Raw genomic sequence first — 17,963 nt, 5'->3', positions numbered from 1 at the left:
TCCTTGATAACAGTGAAAAGTATCCAGGGAAAAAGAAACATCTATGATTGTGATCGTTTTTATCGGTCCCTGTCATTGCCATTCTCTGCTCAAGAAGCTTCAGCTTTTGGCCCCCCTTTGCCTTTAGGCAAAAATGCAAAGCCCTTTTGTCTGGTGTTTAAAACCCTTCCCCACAATGGTGTCAAACTGGAGAAGGATACTGTGGGAAAGGCAGGAAGATCAACAAACATTTATTTTTAAGAGTCAATGAAAGTTATAAATTCTCTTGTTAGCAAGAAGAGGAGACCTTAATAAATTCAGTCTGTATAAGGGGACAAAGTAATGAGCTATGAAATGAAGTAGGGAAAAGGGAAAAATAAAACTAAAAGCAGACAAAACATTACTGCCCTTTCCCCTTGACATTCCTGGCATTCAGCAGCCCCGCGCTGCCACGTAACCGCAGGACAACCAACGCAAAGCTCGGTGCACTCTGGACTAGATGTCCGCTGTAGGCCCTCCAGGAGTGAAATGTCAAGGAGAAGAAAAGATGGCGGAGCCTTTATGAGGCGAAGACTGCGCACCTTCTCTGCCATGTGACCATGGGATGTCCTTTACCTCCTGCAGGCCTCTACCTGTTCATCCACAAAATGAGGGATGGCTGGACTGGATGACTCCTAAGATTCCTTATGGTTCTACAGCTATGATCTTAGGAACCTCACAATTAAGGCCAATGAAGCATTGTGGAATAAAATCTCCCGCTTTTCATTTCGATATTCTAGGGTATCCCCTGGGCCACAATCTTGGTTCAAATGATGCTCAGGATACATATACTCTAGAGAGCAGGGTCACAGCTACACAAGGGCACAAACCCCTCAAGCTAAGCACATAAATATCTCCAACTCTACAACTGCACGTGGCACAGGGCTCAGAAAAATGCGTATGCAAAGTTAGGCAGGTACAAGATGCACTCTGCAAACACATGTCCAACAATTAACAATCAACACAGATAAATACCTCTCCAAAAAAGTCCTCTTCAGCAGCACGGCTCTCTTGACCATCACTTGGTGCCAACCGGTCAGAATCTTTAAGAACCTGTGGCACAGGAAATAAGCACAGAGTTGAAAGAATGTAAAAGTTAAAGAATATTAGTGCACAAGGAACCCAGAAGACCTAAAAATATTCAGAACAGGCCTGCCCATAAGCAGCAACAAGAACTGATTTTAAATTTGAAACAGTAAAATACTGTCAATGAAAACATAATAAAGATGGTGATGGTGATGGTGATGGTGATGGTGATGGTGATAACAACTAGTTAATAATGCTTCTCATTCCATTCCTCAGTCTACCTTCAGCTCACAAATACATTAAATTCTAATTTGTACTCTCTTCTGACAGAGAATTCGTATATTTCAAAGAACAAGATAAAATGTCTTAATCAAGAATCACACCCTTGAAGTAAACTTTTCAAAGCAAGATTTAGTTTGTCATTGATGGAATAGGAGGGAAAAAAATGCATCTTGCTCTTCCCTGGAAGACGAAAAACTAAAAGACAGAAGTTTTTTTTGGTTCTCTTACCAGGTCAGGCCCTTCTCCTTTTTTCAGAGCTAAAGCAATCTGAAACAAAAGATTTATTAAGTGAGATTTTGTAGCATACATGGAAAAACTTCACCTCTTACTACATTCCTAATGGCAAAACAATCCTGAATGTTGAAACAGAGAATAAAATGTTCTCAGGATGTTCACAAAACAACACAATCCATTTTTGGTGCCCATGCCAGAAGGACTGGCATTAGATAAAACTGCCACTGTGAAGTCAGGATGCATTTCGACTTCTATTTTTTCTTCATTGTTGGCTACCTATAATATGCCTTTATATTAATTTAGTGTCCATCTTTTTGCAAATCCAAAGAAAATGGCTACATAGTATTAAATACACTTTGCTTAATAAATGTTAAATATCTCACCTATCTAATAAAATAGGAAACAAGGATTTAAAGGGCAAGCTATTTGCCTAAGCACAAATCCCAAATCCCAAGTATGCTGCTAAAACTGGAAGAAAAAATAGAAGTGAAAAATAAGCCCATATACATCAATGACCCCGTTTTTTGTTGTTCATCTTCTATCAGCTAAAATACATGTAAGTATCATCCTACTCCATCGAAAATTCATAACTTATAACAATCACTTACCAAAAAAATCAGGTTACCACGCAATATTTAATGCCAGTTAGCCATACTGGTCAAAACTGAAGTGCTATCAAATGTCATTTTAAGTGAAAATCTGGCATACCCCACTATGTCAAACTGAAAGGCTTGGGAATTATGTTTCTGAGCAAGTGGTTCTGAAGGTACCGAGAAAATGAAGAGACTTTCCCTGACAGTTTCTGAATCTATCTGCTGTTGTTGTTATTCAGTCCAATAACACGGACTTTTGTCCACAGGGTTGTCACGGCAAAGATCCTGGAATGGTTCGCCATTTCGTTCTCCAGTGGATCCCCATTATACAAAGCAGGAACGGAAGCAAACCGAGTTAAGTGACTTGCCCGGGGTAACACAGGTGCTAAGTGTCTGAGACTGGATCTGAACTCAGATCTTCCTGACTCCAGGCCCAGTGTTCTATCCACTATACCCCCTAGCTCACTGAAGCTATCTACAGAGCATGGGGAATGCATCCCATAGATCAGAGTATTCAATAAGATGATCACATCGGTGTCTCTTGGGTATGTGTTCTTTAGAAACAGATTCTTCAAGCTTGGCTCCAAAGAAGAGATATGAGAAGACAATGCCTCTGCTCCTCAACATACACGGGGGTCAACAGGTGTGGATCACTGCATAAAATGTCAGATTTTTTAAGCAGGTTGATTGGTTTTGCTGACTTTTTCCCTCTTCCTTCTCTTTTTCATTTTTTAAAAAAAATCCTTGTTACAAAGGATGATTCTCTGGGAAGGAAAGGGAGAAATATGAGGGAAATCTAGGTGATAGAAAAATAACAGATTTCAATAAAAATCTGTTTTTAAAAAGAAAATAAACCCACATGTACAAAAATATTTATAGCAGCTCTATATGTGGTGGCAAAGAATTGGAAGTTGAGAGGATGCCCGTTAACTGGGGAATGGCTGAACAGATTATGGTATATGAATGTAATGGAATACTATGGTGCTATAAGAAATATGAGCAGGCAGACTTCAGAAAAACCTGGAAAGACCTGTACAGACTGATGCTGAGTAAAGTGAGCAGAACCGGGAGAACATTGTACACAGTAACAGCCACACTGTGCGATGACTAATGTTGATAGAATTAGCTCTTCTCAGCAATGCAAGGATCTAAGACATCTCCAAATGTCTCATGATGGAAAATGCTATCCACATCCAGGGAAAGAACTATGGAGTCTGACTGAATGCAGACTGTTGGCTCTTTTTTTCCTTCTGTTTTGTTTTGTTTCCTATCTCTTGTGGTTCTTCCTATTGGTTCTAATTCTTCCTTACATGACCAATGTGAAAATATGTTTAATAGGAATGTATATGTATAGCCAATATCAGATTGCATGCTGTCTTAGGGAGGATGCCAAGGAGGGAAGAGGAGAAAAATTTAAAACTCAAAAGCTTATGGAAGTGATTGTTGATAAGCCAAAATAAATTAATACAAAAAATTTTAAATGAATTCTAAAAAAATAAATAAAAAGAAAATAAACTCTTTACTTACCATACAAGCAAAGTACAGACACAGCGTTTTAAATCTTAACTCAATTAAATCAATGTTTTTATGGAACAGTGACACAGTGTTTCATAAGGCACACCAAGGGGCAGCTAGCTAGGCGGCACAGTGGATTGAGCACTGTCCCTGGATTCAGGAGGCTGTGAGTTCAAATCCGACCTCAGAAACATAACACTTACTAGCTGTGTGACCTGGGCAAGTCACTTAACCCCACTGCCTAGCCAAAAAACAAATAAGGCACACCAGCACGGGTGGGTTTGCAGCAAAAGACATCCTCCGGGTTCAGAGGAAAAGGACATCAAAAAAGCTCTAAGATGCAAGGACATGGACAACCAGAAAATTCTTCTCTATTACTTCCTTTTCTACTTTTCGTTTTTTTCTTTAAACTTTGAAGGTCTTTTCCACACTAAACATGCTGCTGCTGACATCCTGTCTCAGACTGCAAATTCTTATGTCAGGAATAAAAGAAAATTTCACCCATTCTATCATTTCACCACCAAGTACTGCCAATAATACATATTACAAACACTTGTTACGGAATAGCTGGCGTGCTAACAATGTTAGCCTCAAAAATCACCCATTCATCCTTCCCCGACAACACCTCCAAGCACCCGTTAGTCTATTAACTGAACATAGTGAAGAGCTGTCAGGAGCAATGAGGGTCTGGAATGTAAAAGAGCAGGAAAAATGCACACACCACTGTGGCATTTTCATTAATTAGAAAGGATAAAGTATAGGACTGATTAATTTACTCAGATAATGAGCAAAACCAGAGAAGCCACGAAGACACAGTCTCTGCCACCTCGATGACAGGACACCAGCAAGCGAAAAGGGGTTTGGTAATGTGGGGAGGGATGCAAATCTGTTCTAAAGCTTTCAAACCTGAAATACAAACCAAGTTTCCAAAGGCCCTGGAAGGTGAAACACAGCCAAGAGAAAAGAATGACAGCTTCAGGAATGCCTTGCTAGTGGGGCGACAGCAGTACACAGACCTGCCATCAGCTAGCACCTCTACTCCTCCTTACAGGGATGCAAAACCAGAATGCTATTTCCTGTGTGGTTTTCCTGATTAGGAATCTGCGTGTGTGAATTTCAAACAACCTTATGTTTAAACCTTCTACAACCCATCAGCTGCAGCACTTCAATGGATACAGCTCTCCCACATACAGTTCTCCTAATCACGCTGGTTTTCACTCATTCATACCCTCTCCTCCCATGTGACTTTTACCCTTTCAAAAATCTTTATTTCAATCTCAACACTGCAAAATTGTAAATACTGGATAACTGTAGAAAGGACAATCAATACAACAGCCATTCGTGATCCCAGAGGACCAGTGACAAAATGTGCTATCTACGACAAAGGTGATGGACTTAAGGTGTGAAATACACATTTCTGTGCACAGCTAATTAAAAAAGGGCTCTTCCTTTTCTCTCTTTTTTTCCCCCAGTGTTATAAAGGGTAGGAAGAAGAAAAAAGAGGCTTCTGTTCACCTGAAAAAATTTTTTTAAAGAAGTGGGAGGTGCTGCAAGTGTGGAATGTTGCAAGCACCTTCAGATGGGGTCCCTGCATCATCAGTTTTCCTTAACTGTTTTATTTTATGACAAGAGACCTCTTGTCATTAATATTTGTGATGTAAATTACATCAATAATCTTTTAAAATAATTTAAATAATGTTTTATTTTTTAAAACCCCTGCAGGCATACCAGTGGAGTGTGCAGACCATGCATGCTCCACATCAGCTGGCTGACTGGCCCACCTCCTTGTCCACTCATATCTGTCTCGTGACTTTTTGGGGGGGGGGGGCCGGGAGAAACAATCAGGGTTAAGTGACATGCCCCGGGTCACAGCTACTAAGGGTCTGAGGCCACATTTGAACTCAAGTCCCCCTGACCCTAGGGCCAGTGCTCTACCCACTGCACCGCTTAGCCGCCCCTCGTCTGATGGACTCTGCACAAGATGCTTTTTGTACAATTCTTTACTGAAGTTTACTTATGACTGACACATGGCTCTCTTGTGCCAAGAATAATGGTGTGAAGCAGATACCTTATTTCAAGGAGAAGTCTGAGGTCATTCAAAGCACTGTGTGGTTTCCCAAAGGCAGTCCTGCCCAGTCCTCTTCTTGGATTTAATGATAGCCAACTAACTAGCCAAGGAGCATCTGCTCAAGCTACGGGAGCCGCCGGACCGCCACTGACTGCACTGTCCACTCACTCACTCGGATTCTCCTGTCTGGAAGCTCAGATTCCAACTCTCAGGAAGGATCACAGACCCCATTAGGAATAATCAGACCAACGCCATCATCTGCACACAAAAGGACGGCAGCCTTTTTGGAAATCCCTCCTCCGTTTGGACTCTCCACTGGAGAGCCTCTCCGTGATGGCTGGCGGCAAACACCAAGAGTAAAGAAACTTCTGATCTGTGCCTCACTTAATGAGACACAACAAAACGCTCTCTGACTTCAATGTTACCTAAGTCTTAGTACATCTTTTTAGAGTTGTTTATTATATATACCTTTTTTCCCAGGTCTTCTTTCCTGTATCCCAAAAGTTCAAGGTATTTTCCACGAGAATCATCTTCAAAATTTACCTTTGAGGAAATAAAACACAACATCAAATTAAAATCAGTTTTTAAAAATCTTTGTTTTCATGAAAGCCAATCTAATGCCACATCACATCTTTTTAAGTGTCTAAAATCAACTGCAATGGATAAACAAAAGGCATTAATCATTTTTCTTTAAATCTATGTATCAAATATACACGTCCATTAAGGAACTATTAATCAGGCTTGAAGAAAGAAGATGCTGCAGGGAAATAATGGCAAAAAAAATGTTGGCCCAAAAGCTGTGGAGAACAACCCCCCAGTTAAGCAAAGCATTTTCTCTGACACTTGACAAAACACAAAAAAACAGAACTATAAAATTACTTCCTGAACCACCTCCTCTCTCCCCATTCAATACTGAATTACGTAATTCAAAAGCAAATCTCACAAGAAAACGCAAAGCAGGGCTTAGCACCCACACTCTGGACGTGTCCCCCCAAAGTTCTGAGTCATTCACAAGGTTCCCTAAAATTCTAACTTTGGGGATTTTCTTGATCCCTTCGAGTCGTTTGTTGAACAGTCGCTATGAGGAAGGCAGAATGGGGAATCAATGGGTCTGCTCAAGGTCACCAGCCATCAGCTAAGTGGAGATGACACAAGAATGAACAGGAAGGTCGGCTTTACCTTCAAAAAAGACCACACATTCTTCTCGAAGTCCATCTGCGAAGCATCGATTTTTTTCTGGCAATAGCTGACAAAGCCTTGGGACTGCACGACCTGCTGGAGGTACTCGGAGCGCAGGAGGAACTCTTTCTCAGTGACCACCTGGCTGACGTGCACCTGGTGGCGCTGCACCTGCTGCTCTGCTCCCAGCGGCAGCTTCGCGTTCTCAAACGTCACCAACTTGCCTCCAAACTATAAAAGGACCAGGAAGAAGAACTTGCTTAAACACGACAATAAAGAAAAAGTACAATCATTTTCCCTAGCAGGTTCCTAAGAACTTTGGACATGTAAATGTGGAGCTCAGACAATTCAATTTTTTAAAAGTTTTTATTAATTTATTTTGATTTTAATTACTTCCATATGCTTTTGAGTTTGAAATTTTTCTCCCCCTTCCTCCCCACCACCCTCTCCAAGATGGCGCACAATCTGATATAGGCTATACATTTTCATTCCTATTAAATATACTTTCACATTAGTGATGTTGTAAGTAAAAATTAAAACCAATAGGAGAAGCCATCAGAAAGAGGAAACAAAACTCAACAGAAGAGGAAAAATGATAGCGATTCAACTTCCATAGTTCTTTCTTCGGATATGGATAGCATTTTCCATCACGAGGCCTCTGGAGAGGTCTTCAATCCTTGTATTGCTGGGAAGGGTTAAGCTTATCAATATTAGTCATTTCACAACGTGGCTGTTATTGTGTACAAAGCCCTCTTGGTTCTGCTCACTCCACTCAGCATCAGACCATAAACACCTTTCCAGGTTTTTCTGAAGTCAGCCTGCTCATCATTTCTTATAGCACAAAAGTATTCCATTACATTCATATACCACAACTTGATCAGCCGTTCCCCAATTGATGGGCATCCTCTCAATGTCCAATTCTTTGCCACCACAAAAAGAGCTGCTATGAATATTTTTGTACATGTGGGTCCTTTTCCCATTTGTATGATCTCTTTGGGATATAGCCCTAGAATAGAAGTGCTATTGCTGGGGCAAAGGGTATGCACATTTTTATAGCCCTTTGGGCATAGCTGCAAATTGTTCTCCAAAATAGCTGAATCATTTCACAACCCCACCAACAATGCATTAGTAGTGTTCCAATTTTCCCACATCATCTCCAACATTTATCATTTTCCTGTTTCGTCATGTCGGCCAATCTGATAGGTGTGACGTAGTACCTCAGAGTTGTTTTGATCTGCATTTCTCTAATCAATAATGATTTAGAGCATTTCTTCATATGACTATAGGTGGCTTTAATTCCTTCATCTGAGAACTGTCTGTTCATATTCTTTGAACATTTATTAATTGGGCAAACAATTCAATTTGACTGAAACTAAACTTCTGAGTGCCAGGCAAGCAGCAAACACATCAAAATCTGCTTATTAACGTACCAGGATTACAAAGCTCTTTACACAAACACAGACCATCAGAAAATGTTTATCGAGAACCCAATATGTGCACATAGTATGGTTTCCAAAAGGAACTTGGGACTTCCTTAGGGAAGCCACACACACATAAAGAAAAGGGAAGACAAGAGAATACTCATCAAGGGCCACCTAAGTGGCCCAGACGGATAGGATCTTAGATTGGGAAGGGCCCAGAGGAGCTATCTCATCCCAACATAACCCCTGACAAGCAGCCATCCTGCCTCTGCTTCCAGCTCCCAGACAGGGGCAGCCATCCTGCCCTGGGCTAACCCTCATCTGAGGATGCTTCTCCTGACATTGAGTCTTCCTCCACCGCTCCTGGTTCTGCCCTCGGCAGCCCCCAGAACAAGGCTACCCCTCCTCACTGCACAGACCTTCACATGCTCATGACAGTTATCAGAACCCTCTGAGGCTTCTCTTCTCTGGCCTAATCATCTCCAGTTTGCCAACTAATCCTCATGACACGTACTCGGCATTCTCCACTTTGTCAATGTCCTTCTTAAAGCGTGGCACTTCACCAGAGCAGAGCCCAGAGGAACAACGGCCCACTCTTCATGAGGCTCCAGCCAGCCCTGGCTGTGGGGGCAGCCCCATTCATTCGCCCCAGACTGAACTCGCTGCAGTTTGTCAAAACCCTAGATCTTTTCAAAGTGCTGCCTTAGTCATTCCAGCCAGGGCTGCAGAGTTACTTTTCTGAACCCAAGTCTAACATTTTACACTCTTCTCAACTGCATTTCATCTGATTAGACTGCTCCCAGTACTCTAACCTACAAAGATTTTTTCCAGTCTTGACCATCCCTGGGTGAGAGTGATCATCCCCTATCAGCTCTGTGTAATTTGCACTGAGATGAGCATTTCATCCAGGTCTCTAGCCAAATCACTGACACAAATGTCAGACAACCTAGAAACCATACTCAGATCCCAGCGGGGCACTCCGCTTTCAACCTCCTAACAACACTGGGCTATTAAGACAAAGCTGAGGCTAGCCACTCAACCAGCTCTCCCATGTACCTGACTGTACTGGCTGTGTGTTTTTTAAGGGTGGAGACCGTTTTTTCCATCCTTTGTATCCTCAGCTCTTAGGAGGTCCTTGGCATATAGTAGGTGCTTAATAAGGGCCTAGTGACTTGATCTGACTTCACTATTTCATCTCAGTTCATACCTTTCTCACTAAAATAGCATGAAATAGTTTACCAAATGCTTCGTAAAAATCTAGGTAACCGCCATCTGCCGAATGCCCCTGGCCAGCCAATTTAACAACCCTGTCCAAAAAGGAAATGAGGTCAATCTGGCATGACTTGTCTTTGAAGAAAGGGTCCTCTTTGTGATCCCTGAAGTACAGGAGTTTGGAGGCCAGAGATCCCTGAGAAAACTTCACAATAGGAATGGGACTTAAAGGGGAAGGTCAGCAGGAAAACCAGGATTCTGACAAGTGGGGAAAGGATGGGAATGGAATGTAAGTGTTATGTAAATGTCAGTTATTATCAGGAAGGCCCTTCCAGGAGGAGGAAAGGCATCCCGGAAAACTCCAAGTACAGGCAGTGTTTGACTAGAGTGAACATACAGAGGGAGCAGCGGGAAATAAGGCTGGAAGAATAGGTGGGGGTCAGAGAGCTATCACTCTCAAGACGCATTTATTAAATACCTACTATGTGCCAAAACCTGTCACAGATGCTGGGGAGACAAAGACAAAAACAAACTAGTCCCTGCCCTCAAGGAGCTGACATTCTTTTTGACCTGCCTAAGAACTAGACCTAAGCTAAACGGGAGTGGGGTGCCTTGGGAGCTAGAGGCCTCCCTTCAGTAGAGATTTTCGGGCAAAGGCTGGTAGCTCCTTCTCAGGCAGGGGCAGAGCTCGATTCTCTACGGTTCCCCCACCCCCGGCACGGTGTGACAGCAGGTCAACCCGCAGCCTCAGAACAGGTACATGACACGCTCCGGGAAGTGTATGTTAGATGTCTGTCGACGCACTTTGTTTCAACGAGACAATCAGGCTGCAGTGAAAGGTGAAAAGGAACAAGGAAAGAGACCACAGGGAGCCCAGCAATGAGCAGAGGTGAGCTTGAATGAGGGTTGTTACGGGACAGCAAAGGAAGGGGTGCCCCTGACCTGAAAAAACAGGACGTGGTGAATAATTAACTGCAGGCAGGAGGCATGAGCAGGAAAGAGGCCAGAGATGACATCGAGGTTTTGAGAACCAAAATAACTAGAAACAGGCCCGCCACCAGCAGGTCAGGAGGCACTTCTTCAGCACTCGCCGCGTGCCGGCGCTGTGCTAACAGACATGGGGCATGAAGGCGACCCCACAGCACCATGAAAGTCCTGAAGAGGAGCTGGTCTGGGGGAGAAGGCGACAGGGGTCAGCGGCACCTACATCACACGCAGGTACTACCTGTACCAAACTGCTCGCCTTCTCAATGAGGGCACGGGGAGACAGGGAGAGAATATGGAACTCAAATGGATGTTCAAAATTGTTTTAACTTCAAAATGAATATTAAAAAAGTTTTTACGTGTAACTAGGGAAAATAAAATACTAAATAAAACACAAACATCAGACATGAAAGGGGTATTACTGCATAATGCTGTGGGGCCCTGGGTCAGAGGACCTAGGATACCCTATAACTATGCTATTTCCAGAGCTACCCTAAAAATCTTTACATACACTCAAGATGTGATTGGATCTATATCATAACAACCTGTGGAAGAGTGAAGAACTTTGTATGGCGATTTTATAGTATCTGAACATACTATCTTAACTCAAAATCACAAAGCATGTCAAGGAGAAATTAGCGCAGGACTCCTTACACCTAGTTTCTTCTACAACACTAGCCAGAGATTCCAAACCAAGGACTACGAGGTCACTGGTGAACTGGCCATCACCACGCACCCCCTACCTGTGCCCTGATTTACCCGTGTTCCTTTCCTCTCGAGCCCCATCAACAGTCCTGGTCACTGGGAAGCTTCTTTAATCGCAGGAACTCTGAAATCCTGTACCCTCTCCATCCCGAAAGGACACTTCACTGAGAAAAATCCCTTCTCAACCAATCTTACCCTCAGACAGTCCACATAAGCAAAACCAACATACCGAAAATGAAGCCCCCACAGGCCTCCTGATCCACTTCGGCGGCTTCTTTAAAGGCAGCACGACAGCCTGTGCAGGGGTTTGCTGTGGGAGTTGCAGCGGGGGAAGGGGCTGTCCTGTGCCAAAGGGATCAAGGTTCCCAAACGATGACGAGAGCTTAACAAAAAAAAAGGAAAACAATGCAAAAATTCATTTCTGCTAGGCATCATACACTTCATGTGATCTAGAAAAACCTGAAGTGGTCCTTCATAATCAGCATTATCTACTTTTATTTTTTAATCAGAATTGCTTTCAAGCTCCTCTGAAGGAAGGAAAACTAGATCCTTGAACAACATTCCAGACTTCTCCTACCTTGTCGACCTGCTTCTGCCGCAGGCCGTCTGCGCTCCCTCCCATGATAGAGTAGACGCTAATGCGTCCGTCGAAGGAAGCAGCGGAGAGGATGGCTGGGTTTCGGGGACACCACTGGATATCGAAGCACCACTGTGTGTTGGTGGGAAGTTCATACAGCACCTAGACCCACCCCCCCCAAAATCAGGAAATAGTATTATCACTCTATAACCAGGCCCAGCCAACAGACAAATAACACACTTATTTAGAAAGTCTCTTCAACTAAGTCCTTGGAACTGTCACACAGAGCATATTTACTGCTACGATAATCAATGCATAAACATTCCAGGAATGAGACAAGTAAGGAGGTCTCTACATAAAAATTAACAGTACATTTCTGCAAATCTCAAAAACTGAATGTTTTCAGCATTTACTTATAGGAGATGATGAAAGCAAAAAAGGAAAAATTAGGTATTATAGTAGGAATATGATTATAGGCCCACTTGGGTCTTTATTTGCCAACATGACATCAATTTCATTTAGATTCTAGATTATTTACAGTCTTAAAAATAATCTCAAGCAATGAATGAAAAAAAAAGATCAAAAAAAGATCCAAGGCTGATATAACCCTCTACTTATGAGGTAAGAGAAATATACACCCTTCTGTACTTCTTCCCTCATTCAAGACATAAAATGATACTACAATCTGGCTGACACAAAGACCCGGGCTCCTGGAGAAGAGAGCAAGAAAAGAAATACAGAGGGGCAGGTAGGTGGCGCAGTGGATACAGCACTGGCCCTGGAGTTAGGAGGACCTCAGTTCAAATCAGGCCTCAGACATATAATACTTACTAGCTGCGTGACCCTGGGCAAGTCACTTAACCCCAACTACCTTGCAAATAAATAAATAAATTGGGGCAGCTAGGTGGCGCAGTGGACAAAGCACCAGCCCTGGAGTCAGGCCTCAGACCAAACACTTGACACTTACTAGCTATGTGACCCTAGGTAAGTCACTTAACCCCAACTGCCTTACCAAAAAAAAAAAAAAAGTACAGGACATAGCTGGTAATACCAGCTTCTAACATCACATGCACTGTCAATTCACACCAAGGTGATGGTCACTGTTCTCCATGGGATTAAGTGTACAGAGTTTTTAAAAGTTTAATGAAACTGCACATCTTTCATGCTTAAAATGGCTGATTTGGCTATGACAAATATCTATTTATATCCATCTAAAATCACATCCATATCTACAGTATTTTTCTAATTTCCTCAGGAGTAAACTGATGGTTTTAATGATAGTGCAAGTCATATTAGTAAGTTACACTACTGAAAAATAAGTCAAATTGTTCTTTCCATATCTGGAGAGGACTGGGATTCACAAGATTTTGTCTCTAAATTGTATTAGGCAAAATTTAATATGATTTCAGAAACCTATTTTCTCTCCAAGACTACTCTACCTCCCCCACCCCCCATCTAAAGTGTTTTCTGCTTCACATGAAAATTCCCAAATTAGAAAATCAAATAGACAAATAACCAATTCTGATATTAATTAGAAAATTAAATAGACAAATAGCCAGTTTTGATATTAACAGCATATAATTAAAATCCAATGGGGTGATTTCTACTATTATTCCACCTTGTATTTACTACATGACACCATATAGTTACTATAAAACCATTGTTAGTGTTAAAAATATTACTTTAGTAAAAACAAAATTCATGAGGCTTCTCAACAGAGGTCATATGTCAGGGAGAGGCTACCAGGAAGGAAATAAACAAATATTATTAGTACTACAAAAACCCACATTAATAATGGCAATAATAAGGCTGGGTATAGTGGTAGAGCGCAGGACATGGAATGAGCAGCACCTGAGTTCAAATCCTGCCTCATTCACTATCTGTGTGACCTGTACAAATCCCTTACTTTCTTTTGGCCTCAGTTTCATCATCTGTAGAATGGGAATAAAGAATGGCACCTACCTCACAGAGTCGTTTGGAGGATAAAATGAAATAACATGTGAAGCATTTTGCAAATCTTCGAGTGTTACGTAAACACTAGCTTTTATTCCTTTATATTAGCTATCTTGAAAGTAATCTTAGCCTTTTACCACAGACAAGTAAAACATTAAAATACATTGCACTTACATGAAATTTAAAATCTGAGAACTTCAAGGAACTTAAAGTCATCTTTCACATCTAACGAAGCCGTCTCCCTCTCGACCATCTATGACCGTCACCAGCCAAGGCCTCCCTTCCACAGGCCCCAGAAGGAGACGTGGATTCCTTGTTATGGCCAGCACAGCAGGCCACGTCACTACCAGCTGCACTTAGTATCCACTTCTCCACTGAACCCCCCTCCGTGTATAACTGATGCAGACTGGTCAAGGACGGATAGATCTTTGTTCTAAGTATGTCTTTTTAAATCAAGGAAGGTATGTCTAGGCTTTTTTTCCCCCAATTAACTTATTTTAAAAATTAAGTTAATATGACAATTTCTAAATAACTTACAAAGTGATAAACTCTTCAAAATAAATTTTAAAAACTGGCTTTGAACAAGGTGACACTGGGTACCTAATTTATGTGATATAAAGAATGTGATATTTCCATATGTCTAACACAGAAATTGGTCTCACTGCCTTCATATAAAAGGAGTATTTATTTTATTAGTAATGTGGTATTACATTAACTAATCTTTAGTAAGATTAATAAGAAGAAAAACAATTTAACAAGATTTATAAGAACAATGAGTTGTTCTACATATTGTTTTAACTTCTAAGTGAAACAATAGTGCCCAGATGACATTCATGATAAAATTTTTCTTGAGTATAAAAATTCACCCACATCTCTACATTACTTTCAACCAGCCTTCAATGTAACATACAAAATAATCAGTATAGAGAATTTCTCCTTTAGAGAGGAACAAAACAGCACCACCTTGGGGAAAGCAAGTTTAAAAACACTATTCCCTGCCATACCTCTCCCATGTTGGGATTGCAGCAGAGAATTTTGGCATCTTTTCCACAGCTCAGCAGTAACTCAGGATCTGCCATGCTCCAGGCGATGGCCAAAACTCCTCTGCAGAGGGACAGAAGGTGAGAGAGGAAAGAAATTTTTAAGTGTAATTAGACCAAGTGTTTCAGAGGAAAAAAATCAACTATTTTCCTAACTCTTTATGTGTGCAAAATAATGAAGAGTTTACGACTTTTTCTTCCTTCTGGTGACACCCCTTACCATCATTCCACTTTCTCTATTTAATTACTCTAATCTCTGACAAAAGCCAGTTCTGTTCAAAGCCGCCCCCCGTACGTGTTCCCAGGATCCCATTTCTTTGGGTATCCTCTGGGAGCGTGCCACTAAAATTCTTCCTTCCCCATCTCATTCATCTTCAACCACAGCTTATAGCCAGAAGGGATCTCAGAAACCATCCCTCACTTTGCAGATGACAAGTCGAGCCATAGGAAGGGTCAGTGATATGACCAAGACCTAGCAAGTGGTAAACAGAGGAGGCAGGATTTGAATACAGGTATTCTGTCCCAAATGCCAGTGTGCTTTCAACCATGCTACCATCTTCAGCCCTTTCTAGCCTCATCTCTGATTATCCTATAGCTCATCTTTCTTTACCACCAAACTCCTAAAGAAAAACTGCCTACCAGTGAAAAAACAGAAAACTGGAACAGAGTAGATAAGAAAAACCAAAAGCAATCCAAAGCAGGCGCCAATTCCCAAGCGCTCCCAAAGAAACAAAGAACTGAAACAGCTGGAGGACGGCTGAGCCACGGTAACAAACTATAAAGGGCAGCACTACCAAAGTTCATTTACAACCGAAATGCTATGCCCCCATCAAGTCCTCAGAGGGATATTTTATAGAACTTGGTAAAATAATAACAATTCATTTGGAAAAATAAAAGATCTGGAATATCAAGGGAAATGATGAAAAAAAGGCACCAAAAAAAAGTGGGAATAGAAATTCCTGACCTCAAACTATAGCAGAAAACAGTAGTCATCAAAACCATTTGGTATTGGTTAGAAAATAAAGAGGCAGATCAATGGAAGAGATTAGGCCACAGAGAATCAAAAATAATGGAACTCAATTACCCAGCATTCAACAAAAACTGGCCAACATAAGTTACTTAGGAAAGAAATACCTTAAAAAAATTTTTTTAAAAAACACCTATGAGTTAAAGAAAACTTCTGGGAAAGGTGGAAGAGTCTGGCATGAATTAGGCTCAGACAAACAACTTATACCATATTCTACAATAAAGTTTAAATAGATAAGTGAGATCGATATTAAAAATCATACAATAAAAAAATTAGAAAATGCATAGATCATAGCTGGCTATGGGGTAAGGAGATGCAGTTTTAAAAATTTACTTTGCATTCTGAACTTAACAAACACCAAATAAAGTGGGAGTTTCCATATACACAGCAGAACCCAATAACAAGATTTCCCAAGACGTCTCCTCCAGCCACACAGAGATGGTCACACCCCAGATCTTGCCATTACACAGAAGCACCACTGCCATGTTCATGAGCTCTGAAATTCCACTATCTGATCACAGTGTGTTGTCATTCCTCCTCTTCCTCTGCCTTGTAATCCCCAAAGCCTGACCTCAAATCCCTCAGTACTTTCCCAGGCATCCCTGGCCTTCTCCTTTCTTCCCCAGCTTAAGCCCGTGGGGCGGCACTTCAACTCTAAATTGTCCTCTTCTAAGACATGTATTCTAAATCAAACAAGAGGCAAACACAGAAAATAAACTAGGTAACTCTGATTATATGAAATTAAAAAGATATTGCTCCCCCCCAAAAACATCTTTGCACAAAGTTTTTGTAATAAAGGCCTCATTTCTATGATATATAGGGAAATGATTCAAATATATAACAATGACAGCCATTCCCCACTGATAAATGCTCAAAGGATATGAATAGAAAGTTTTCAGAGAAAGAAATCTAAGCTATCAAAAGTCATACAAAAAATGTTCCAAATCACCAATGACTGCAGACATACACATTAAGACAACTCTGAGTTTTCACCTCACACCCAGGTTGACAATGTTGACAAAAAAAGAAAATCACAAACTGGAGAGGTTACTGGGGGGAAGGAAATTAATGCACCATTGGTGAAGCTGTGAACTAGTCCAGCCACTTTTCAAAGCAAGACAGAACCACCCCCCCAAAAGTTACTAAACTGCACACCCTCTGACCCCATGATAGCACTAGCAGGCCTGTACAACAAAGAGGAAAAGGACCACACGTAAATAAATATTTATAGCAGCTCTTTTTGTGGGGGCAAAGAACTGGAAACTGAGGTGACACTCATCTATTAGGGACTGAATGAACACATTATGATATGATACAAATGTGATGGAATATGCTTGTGCTATAAGAAATGAAGGGAATAGTTACAGAGAAATCTGGGAAGTTTTATATGAACGCAAAGCAAAGTGAATAAAACCAGGAGGATAATTTATATGACAATAATGGAAAGACAGACAATTTTGAAAGACTTAAGAACTCTATTCAACACAATGACCAAACATGATTCCAGAGGAATCAAGATAAAACACGCTCTCCACGTCCTGACAGTGAGGTAACAGAATCACACTGTGGCTTGAGACATATATATTTTTTGAACATGGTCAATGCAGGTTTCTCTTTTCTTTATTATCTTTATTTTTTGCAAGTGCCTTGCTTTTCTTTCTTTTTCAATTACATGGAGGTGAGCAGAAGTAAGAAAAGAGGCAGACTTGATTAACTGAAAAAATAAAATATAATTTCTTTTTAAAGTAAAAGAATGTCATGCAAAAATGATTTATAGCACAGACTCTTTGAGCCCTGGGGACTGGAAAAACTTGGCAAGAATCCTCAAAGAGTAATCACTTGGGCTCCCACAGTAAGACAGATTGGGTTAGAACCCGGGCCAATATGACACAAGTGCCCCTGGGTATCTAAGAAATACACAGGGGCAGCTAGGTGGCGCAGTGGATAGAGCACCAGCCCTGGATTCAGGAGGACCTGAGTTCAAACTCAGTCTCAGACATACAACACTCACCAGCTGCGTGACTCTGGGCAAGTCACTTAACCCTACTGCCTAGTCAAAATAAAAACAAAAACAAAAACAAACAAATAAAAAAAAAGAAATAGATGGGGCCTCACAAGGTTATAGACTG

At 41.2% G+C, this 17,963-nt stretch overlaps 1 protein-coding gene across 10 annotated transcripts in view; it reads right to left on the bottom strand.

The window, feature by feature from the left end:
* Window positions 1-17,963, bottom strand: part of SEC31A (SEC31 homolog A, COPII component) — a 73,319-nt gene that overhangs the window by 37,453 nt on the left and 17,903 nt on the right. For all 10 annotated transcript variants that reach the window (XM_020988411.2, XM_020988412.2, XM_020988415.2 and 7 more), the window contains exons 8-14: window positions 14,772-14,871; window positions 11,815-11,976; window positions 11,467-11,619; window positions 6,916-7,146; window positions 6,205-6,279; window positions 1,555-1,593; window positions 994-1,071 (exon numbers count right to left, since the gene is read on the bottom strand). In XM_020988411.2, the coding sequence (XP_020844070.1) occupies window positions 994-1,071; window positions 1,555-1,593; window positions 6,205-6,279; window positions 6,916-7,146; window positions 11,467-11,619; window positions 11,815-11,976; window positions 14,772-14,871 (838 nt within the window). The remainder of the gene's footprint in view (window positions 1-993; window positions 1,072-1,554; window positions 1,594-6,204; window positions 6,280-6,915; window positions 7,147-11,466; window positions 11,620-11,814; window positions 11,977-14,771; window positions 14,872-17,963) is intronic.

The sequence above is a fragment of the Phascolarctos cinereus genome, unplaced genomic scaffold, assembly GCF_003287225.1.
Source record: "Phascolarctos cinereus isolate Bilbo 61053 unplaced genomic scaffold, phaCin_HiC Scaffold_9;HRSCAF=440, whole genome shotgun sequence".
Classification (NCBI taxonomy): Eukaryota; Metazoa; Chordata; class Mammalia; order Diprotodontia; family Phascolarctidae; genus Phascolarctos; species Phascolarctos cinereus.
The sequence above is the reverse complement of the archived record's forward strand: the minus strand, read 5'-3'. Positions and strand labels throughout refer to the sequence as shown.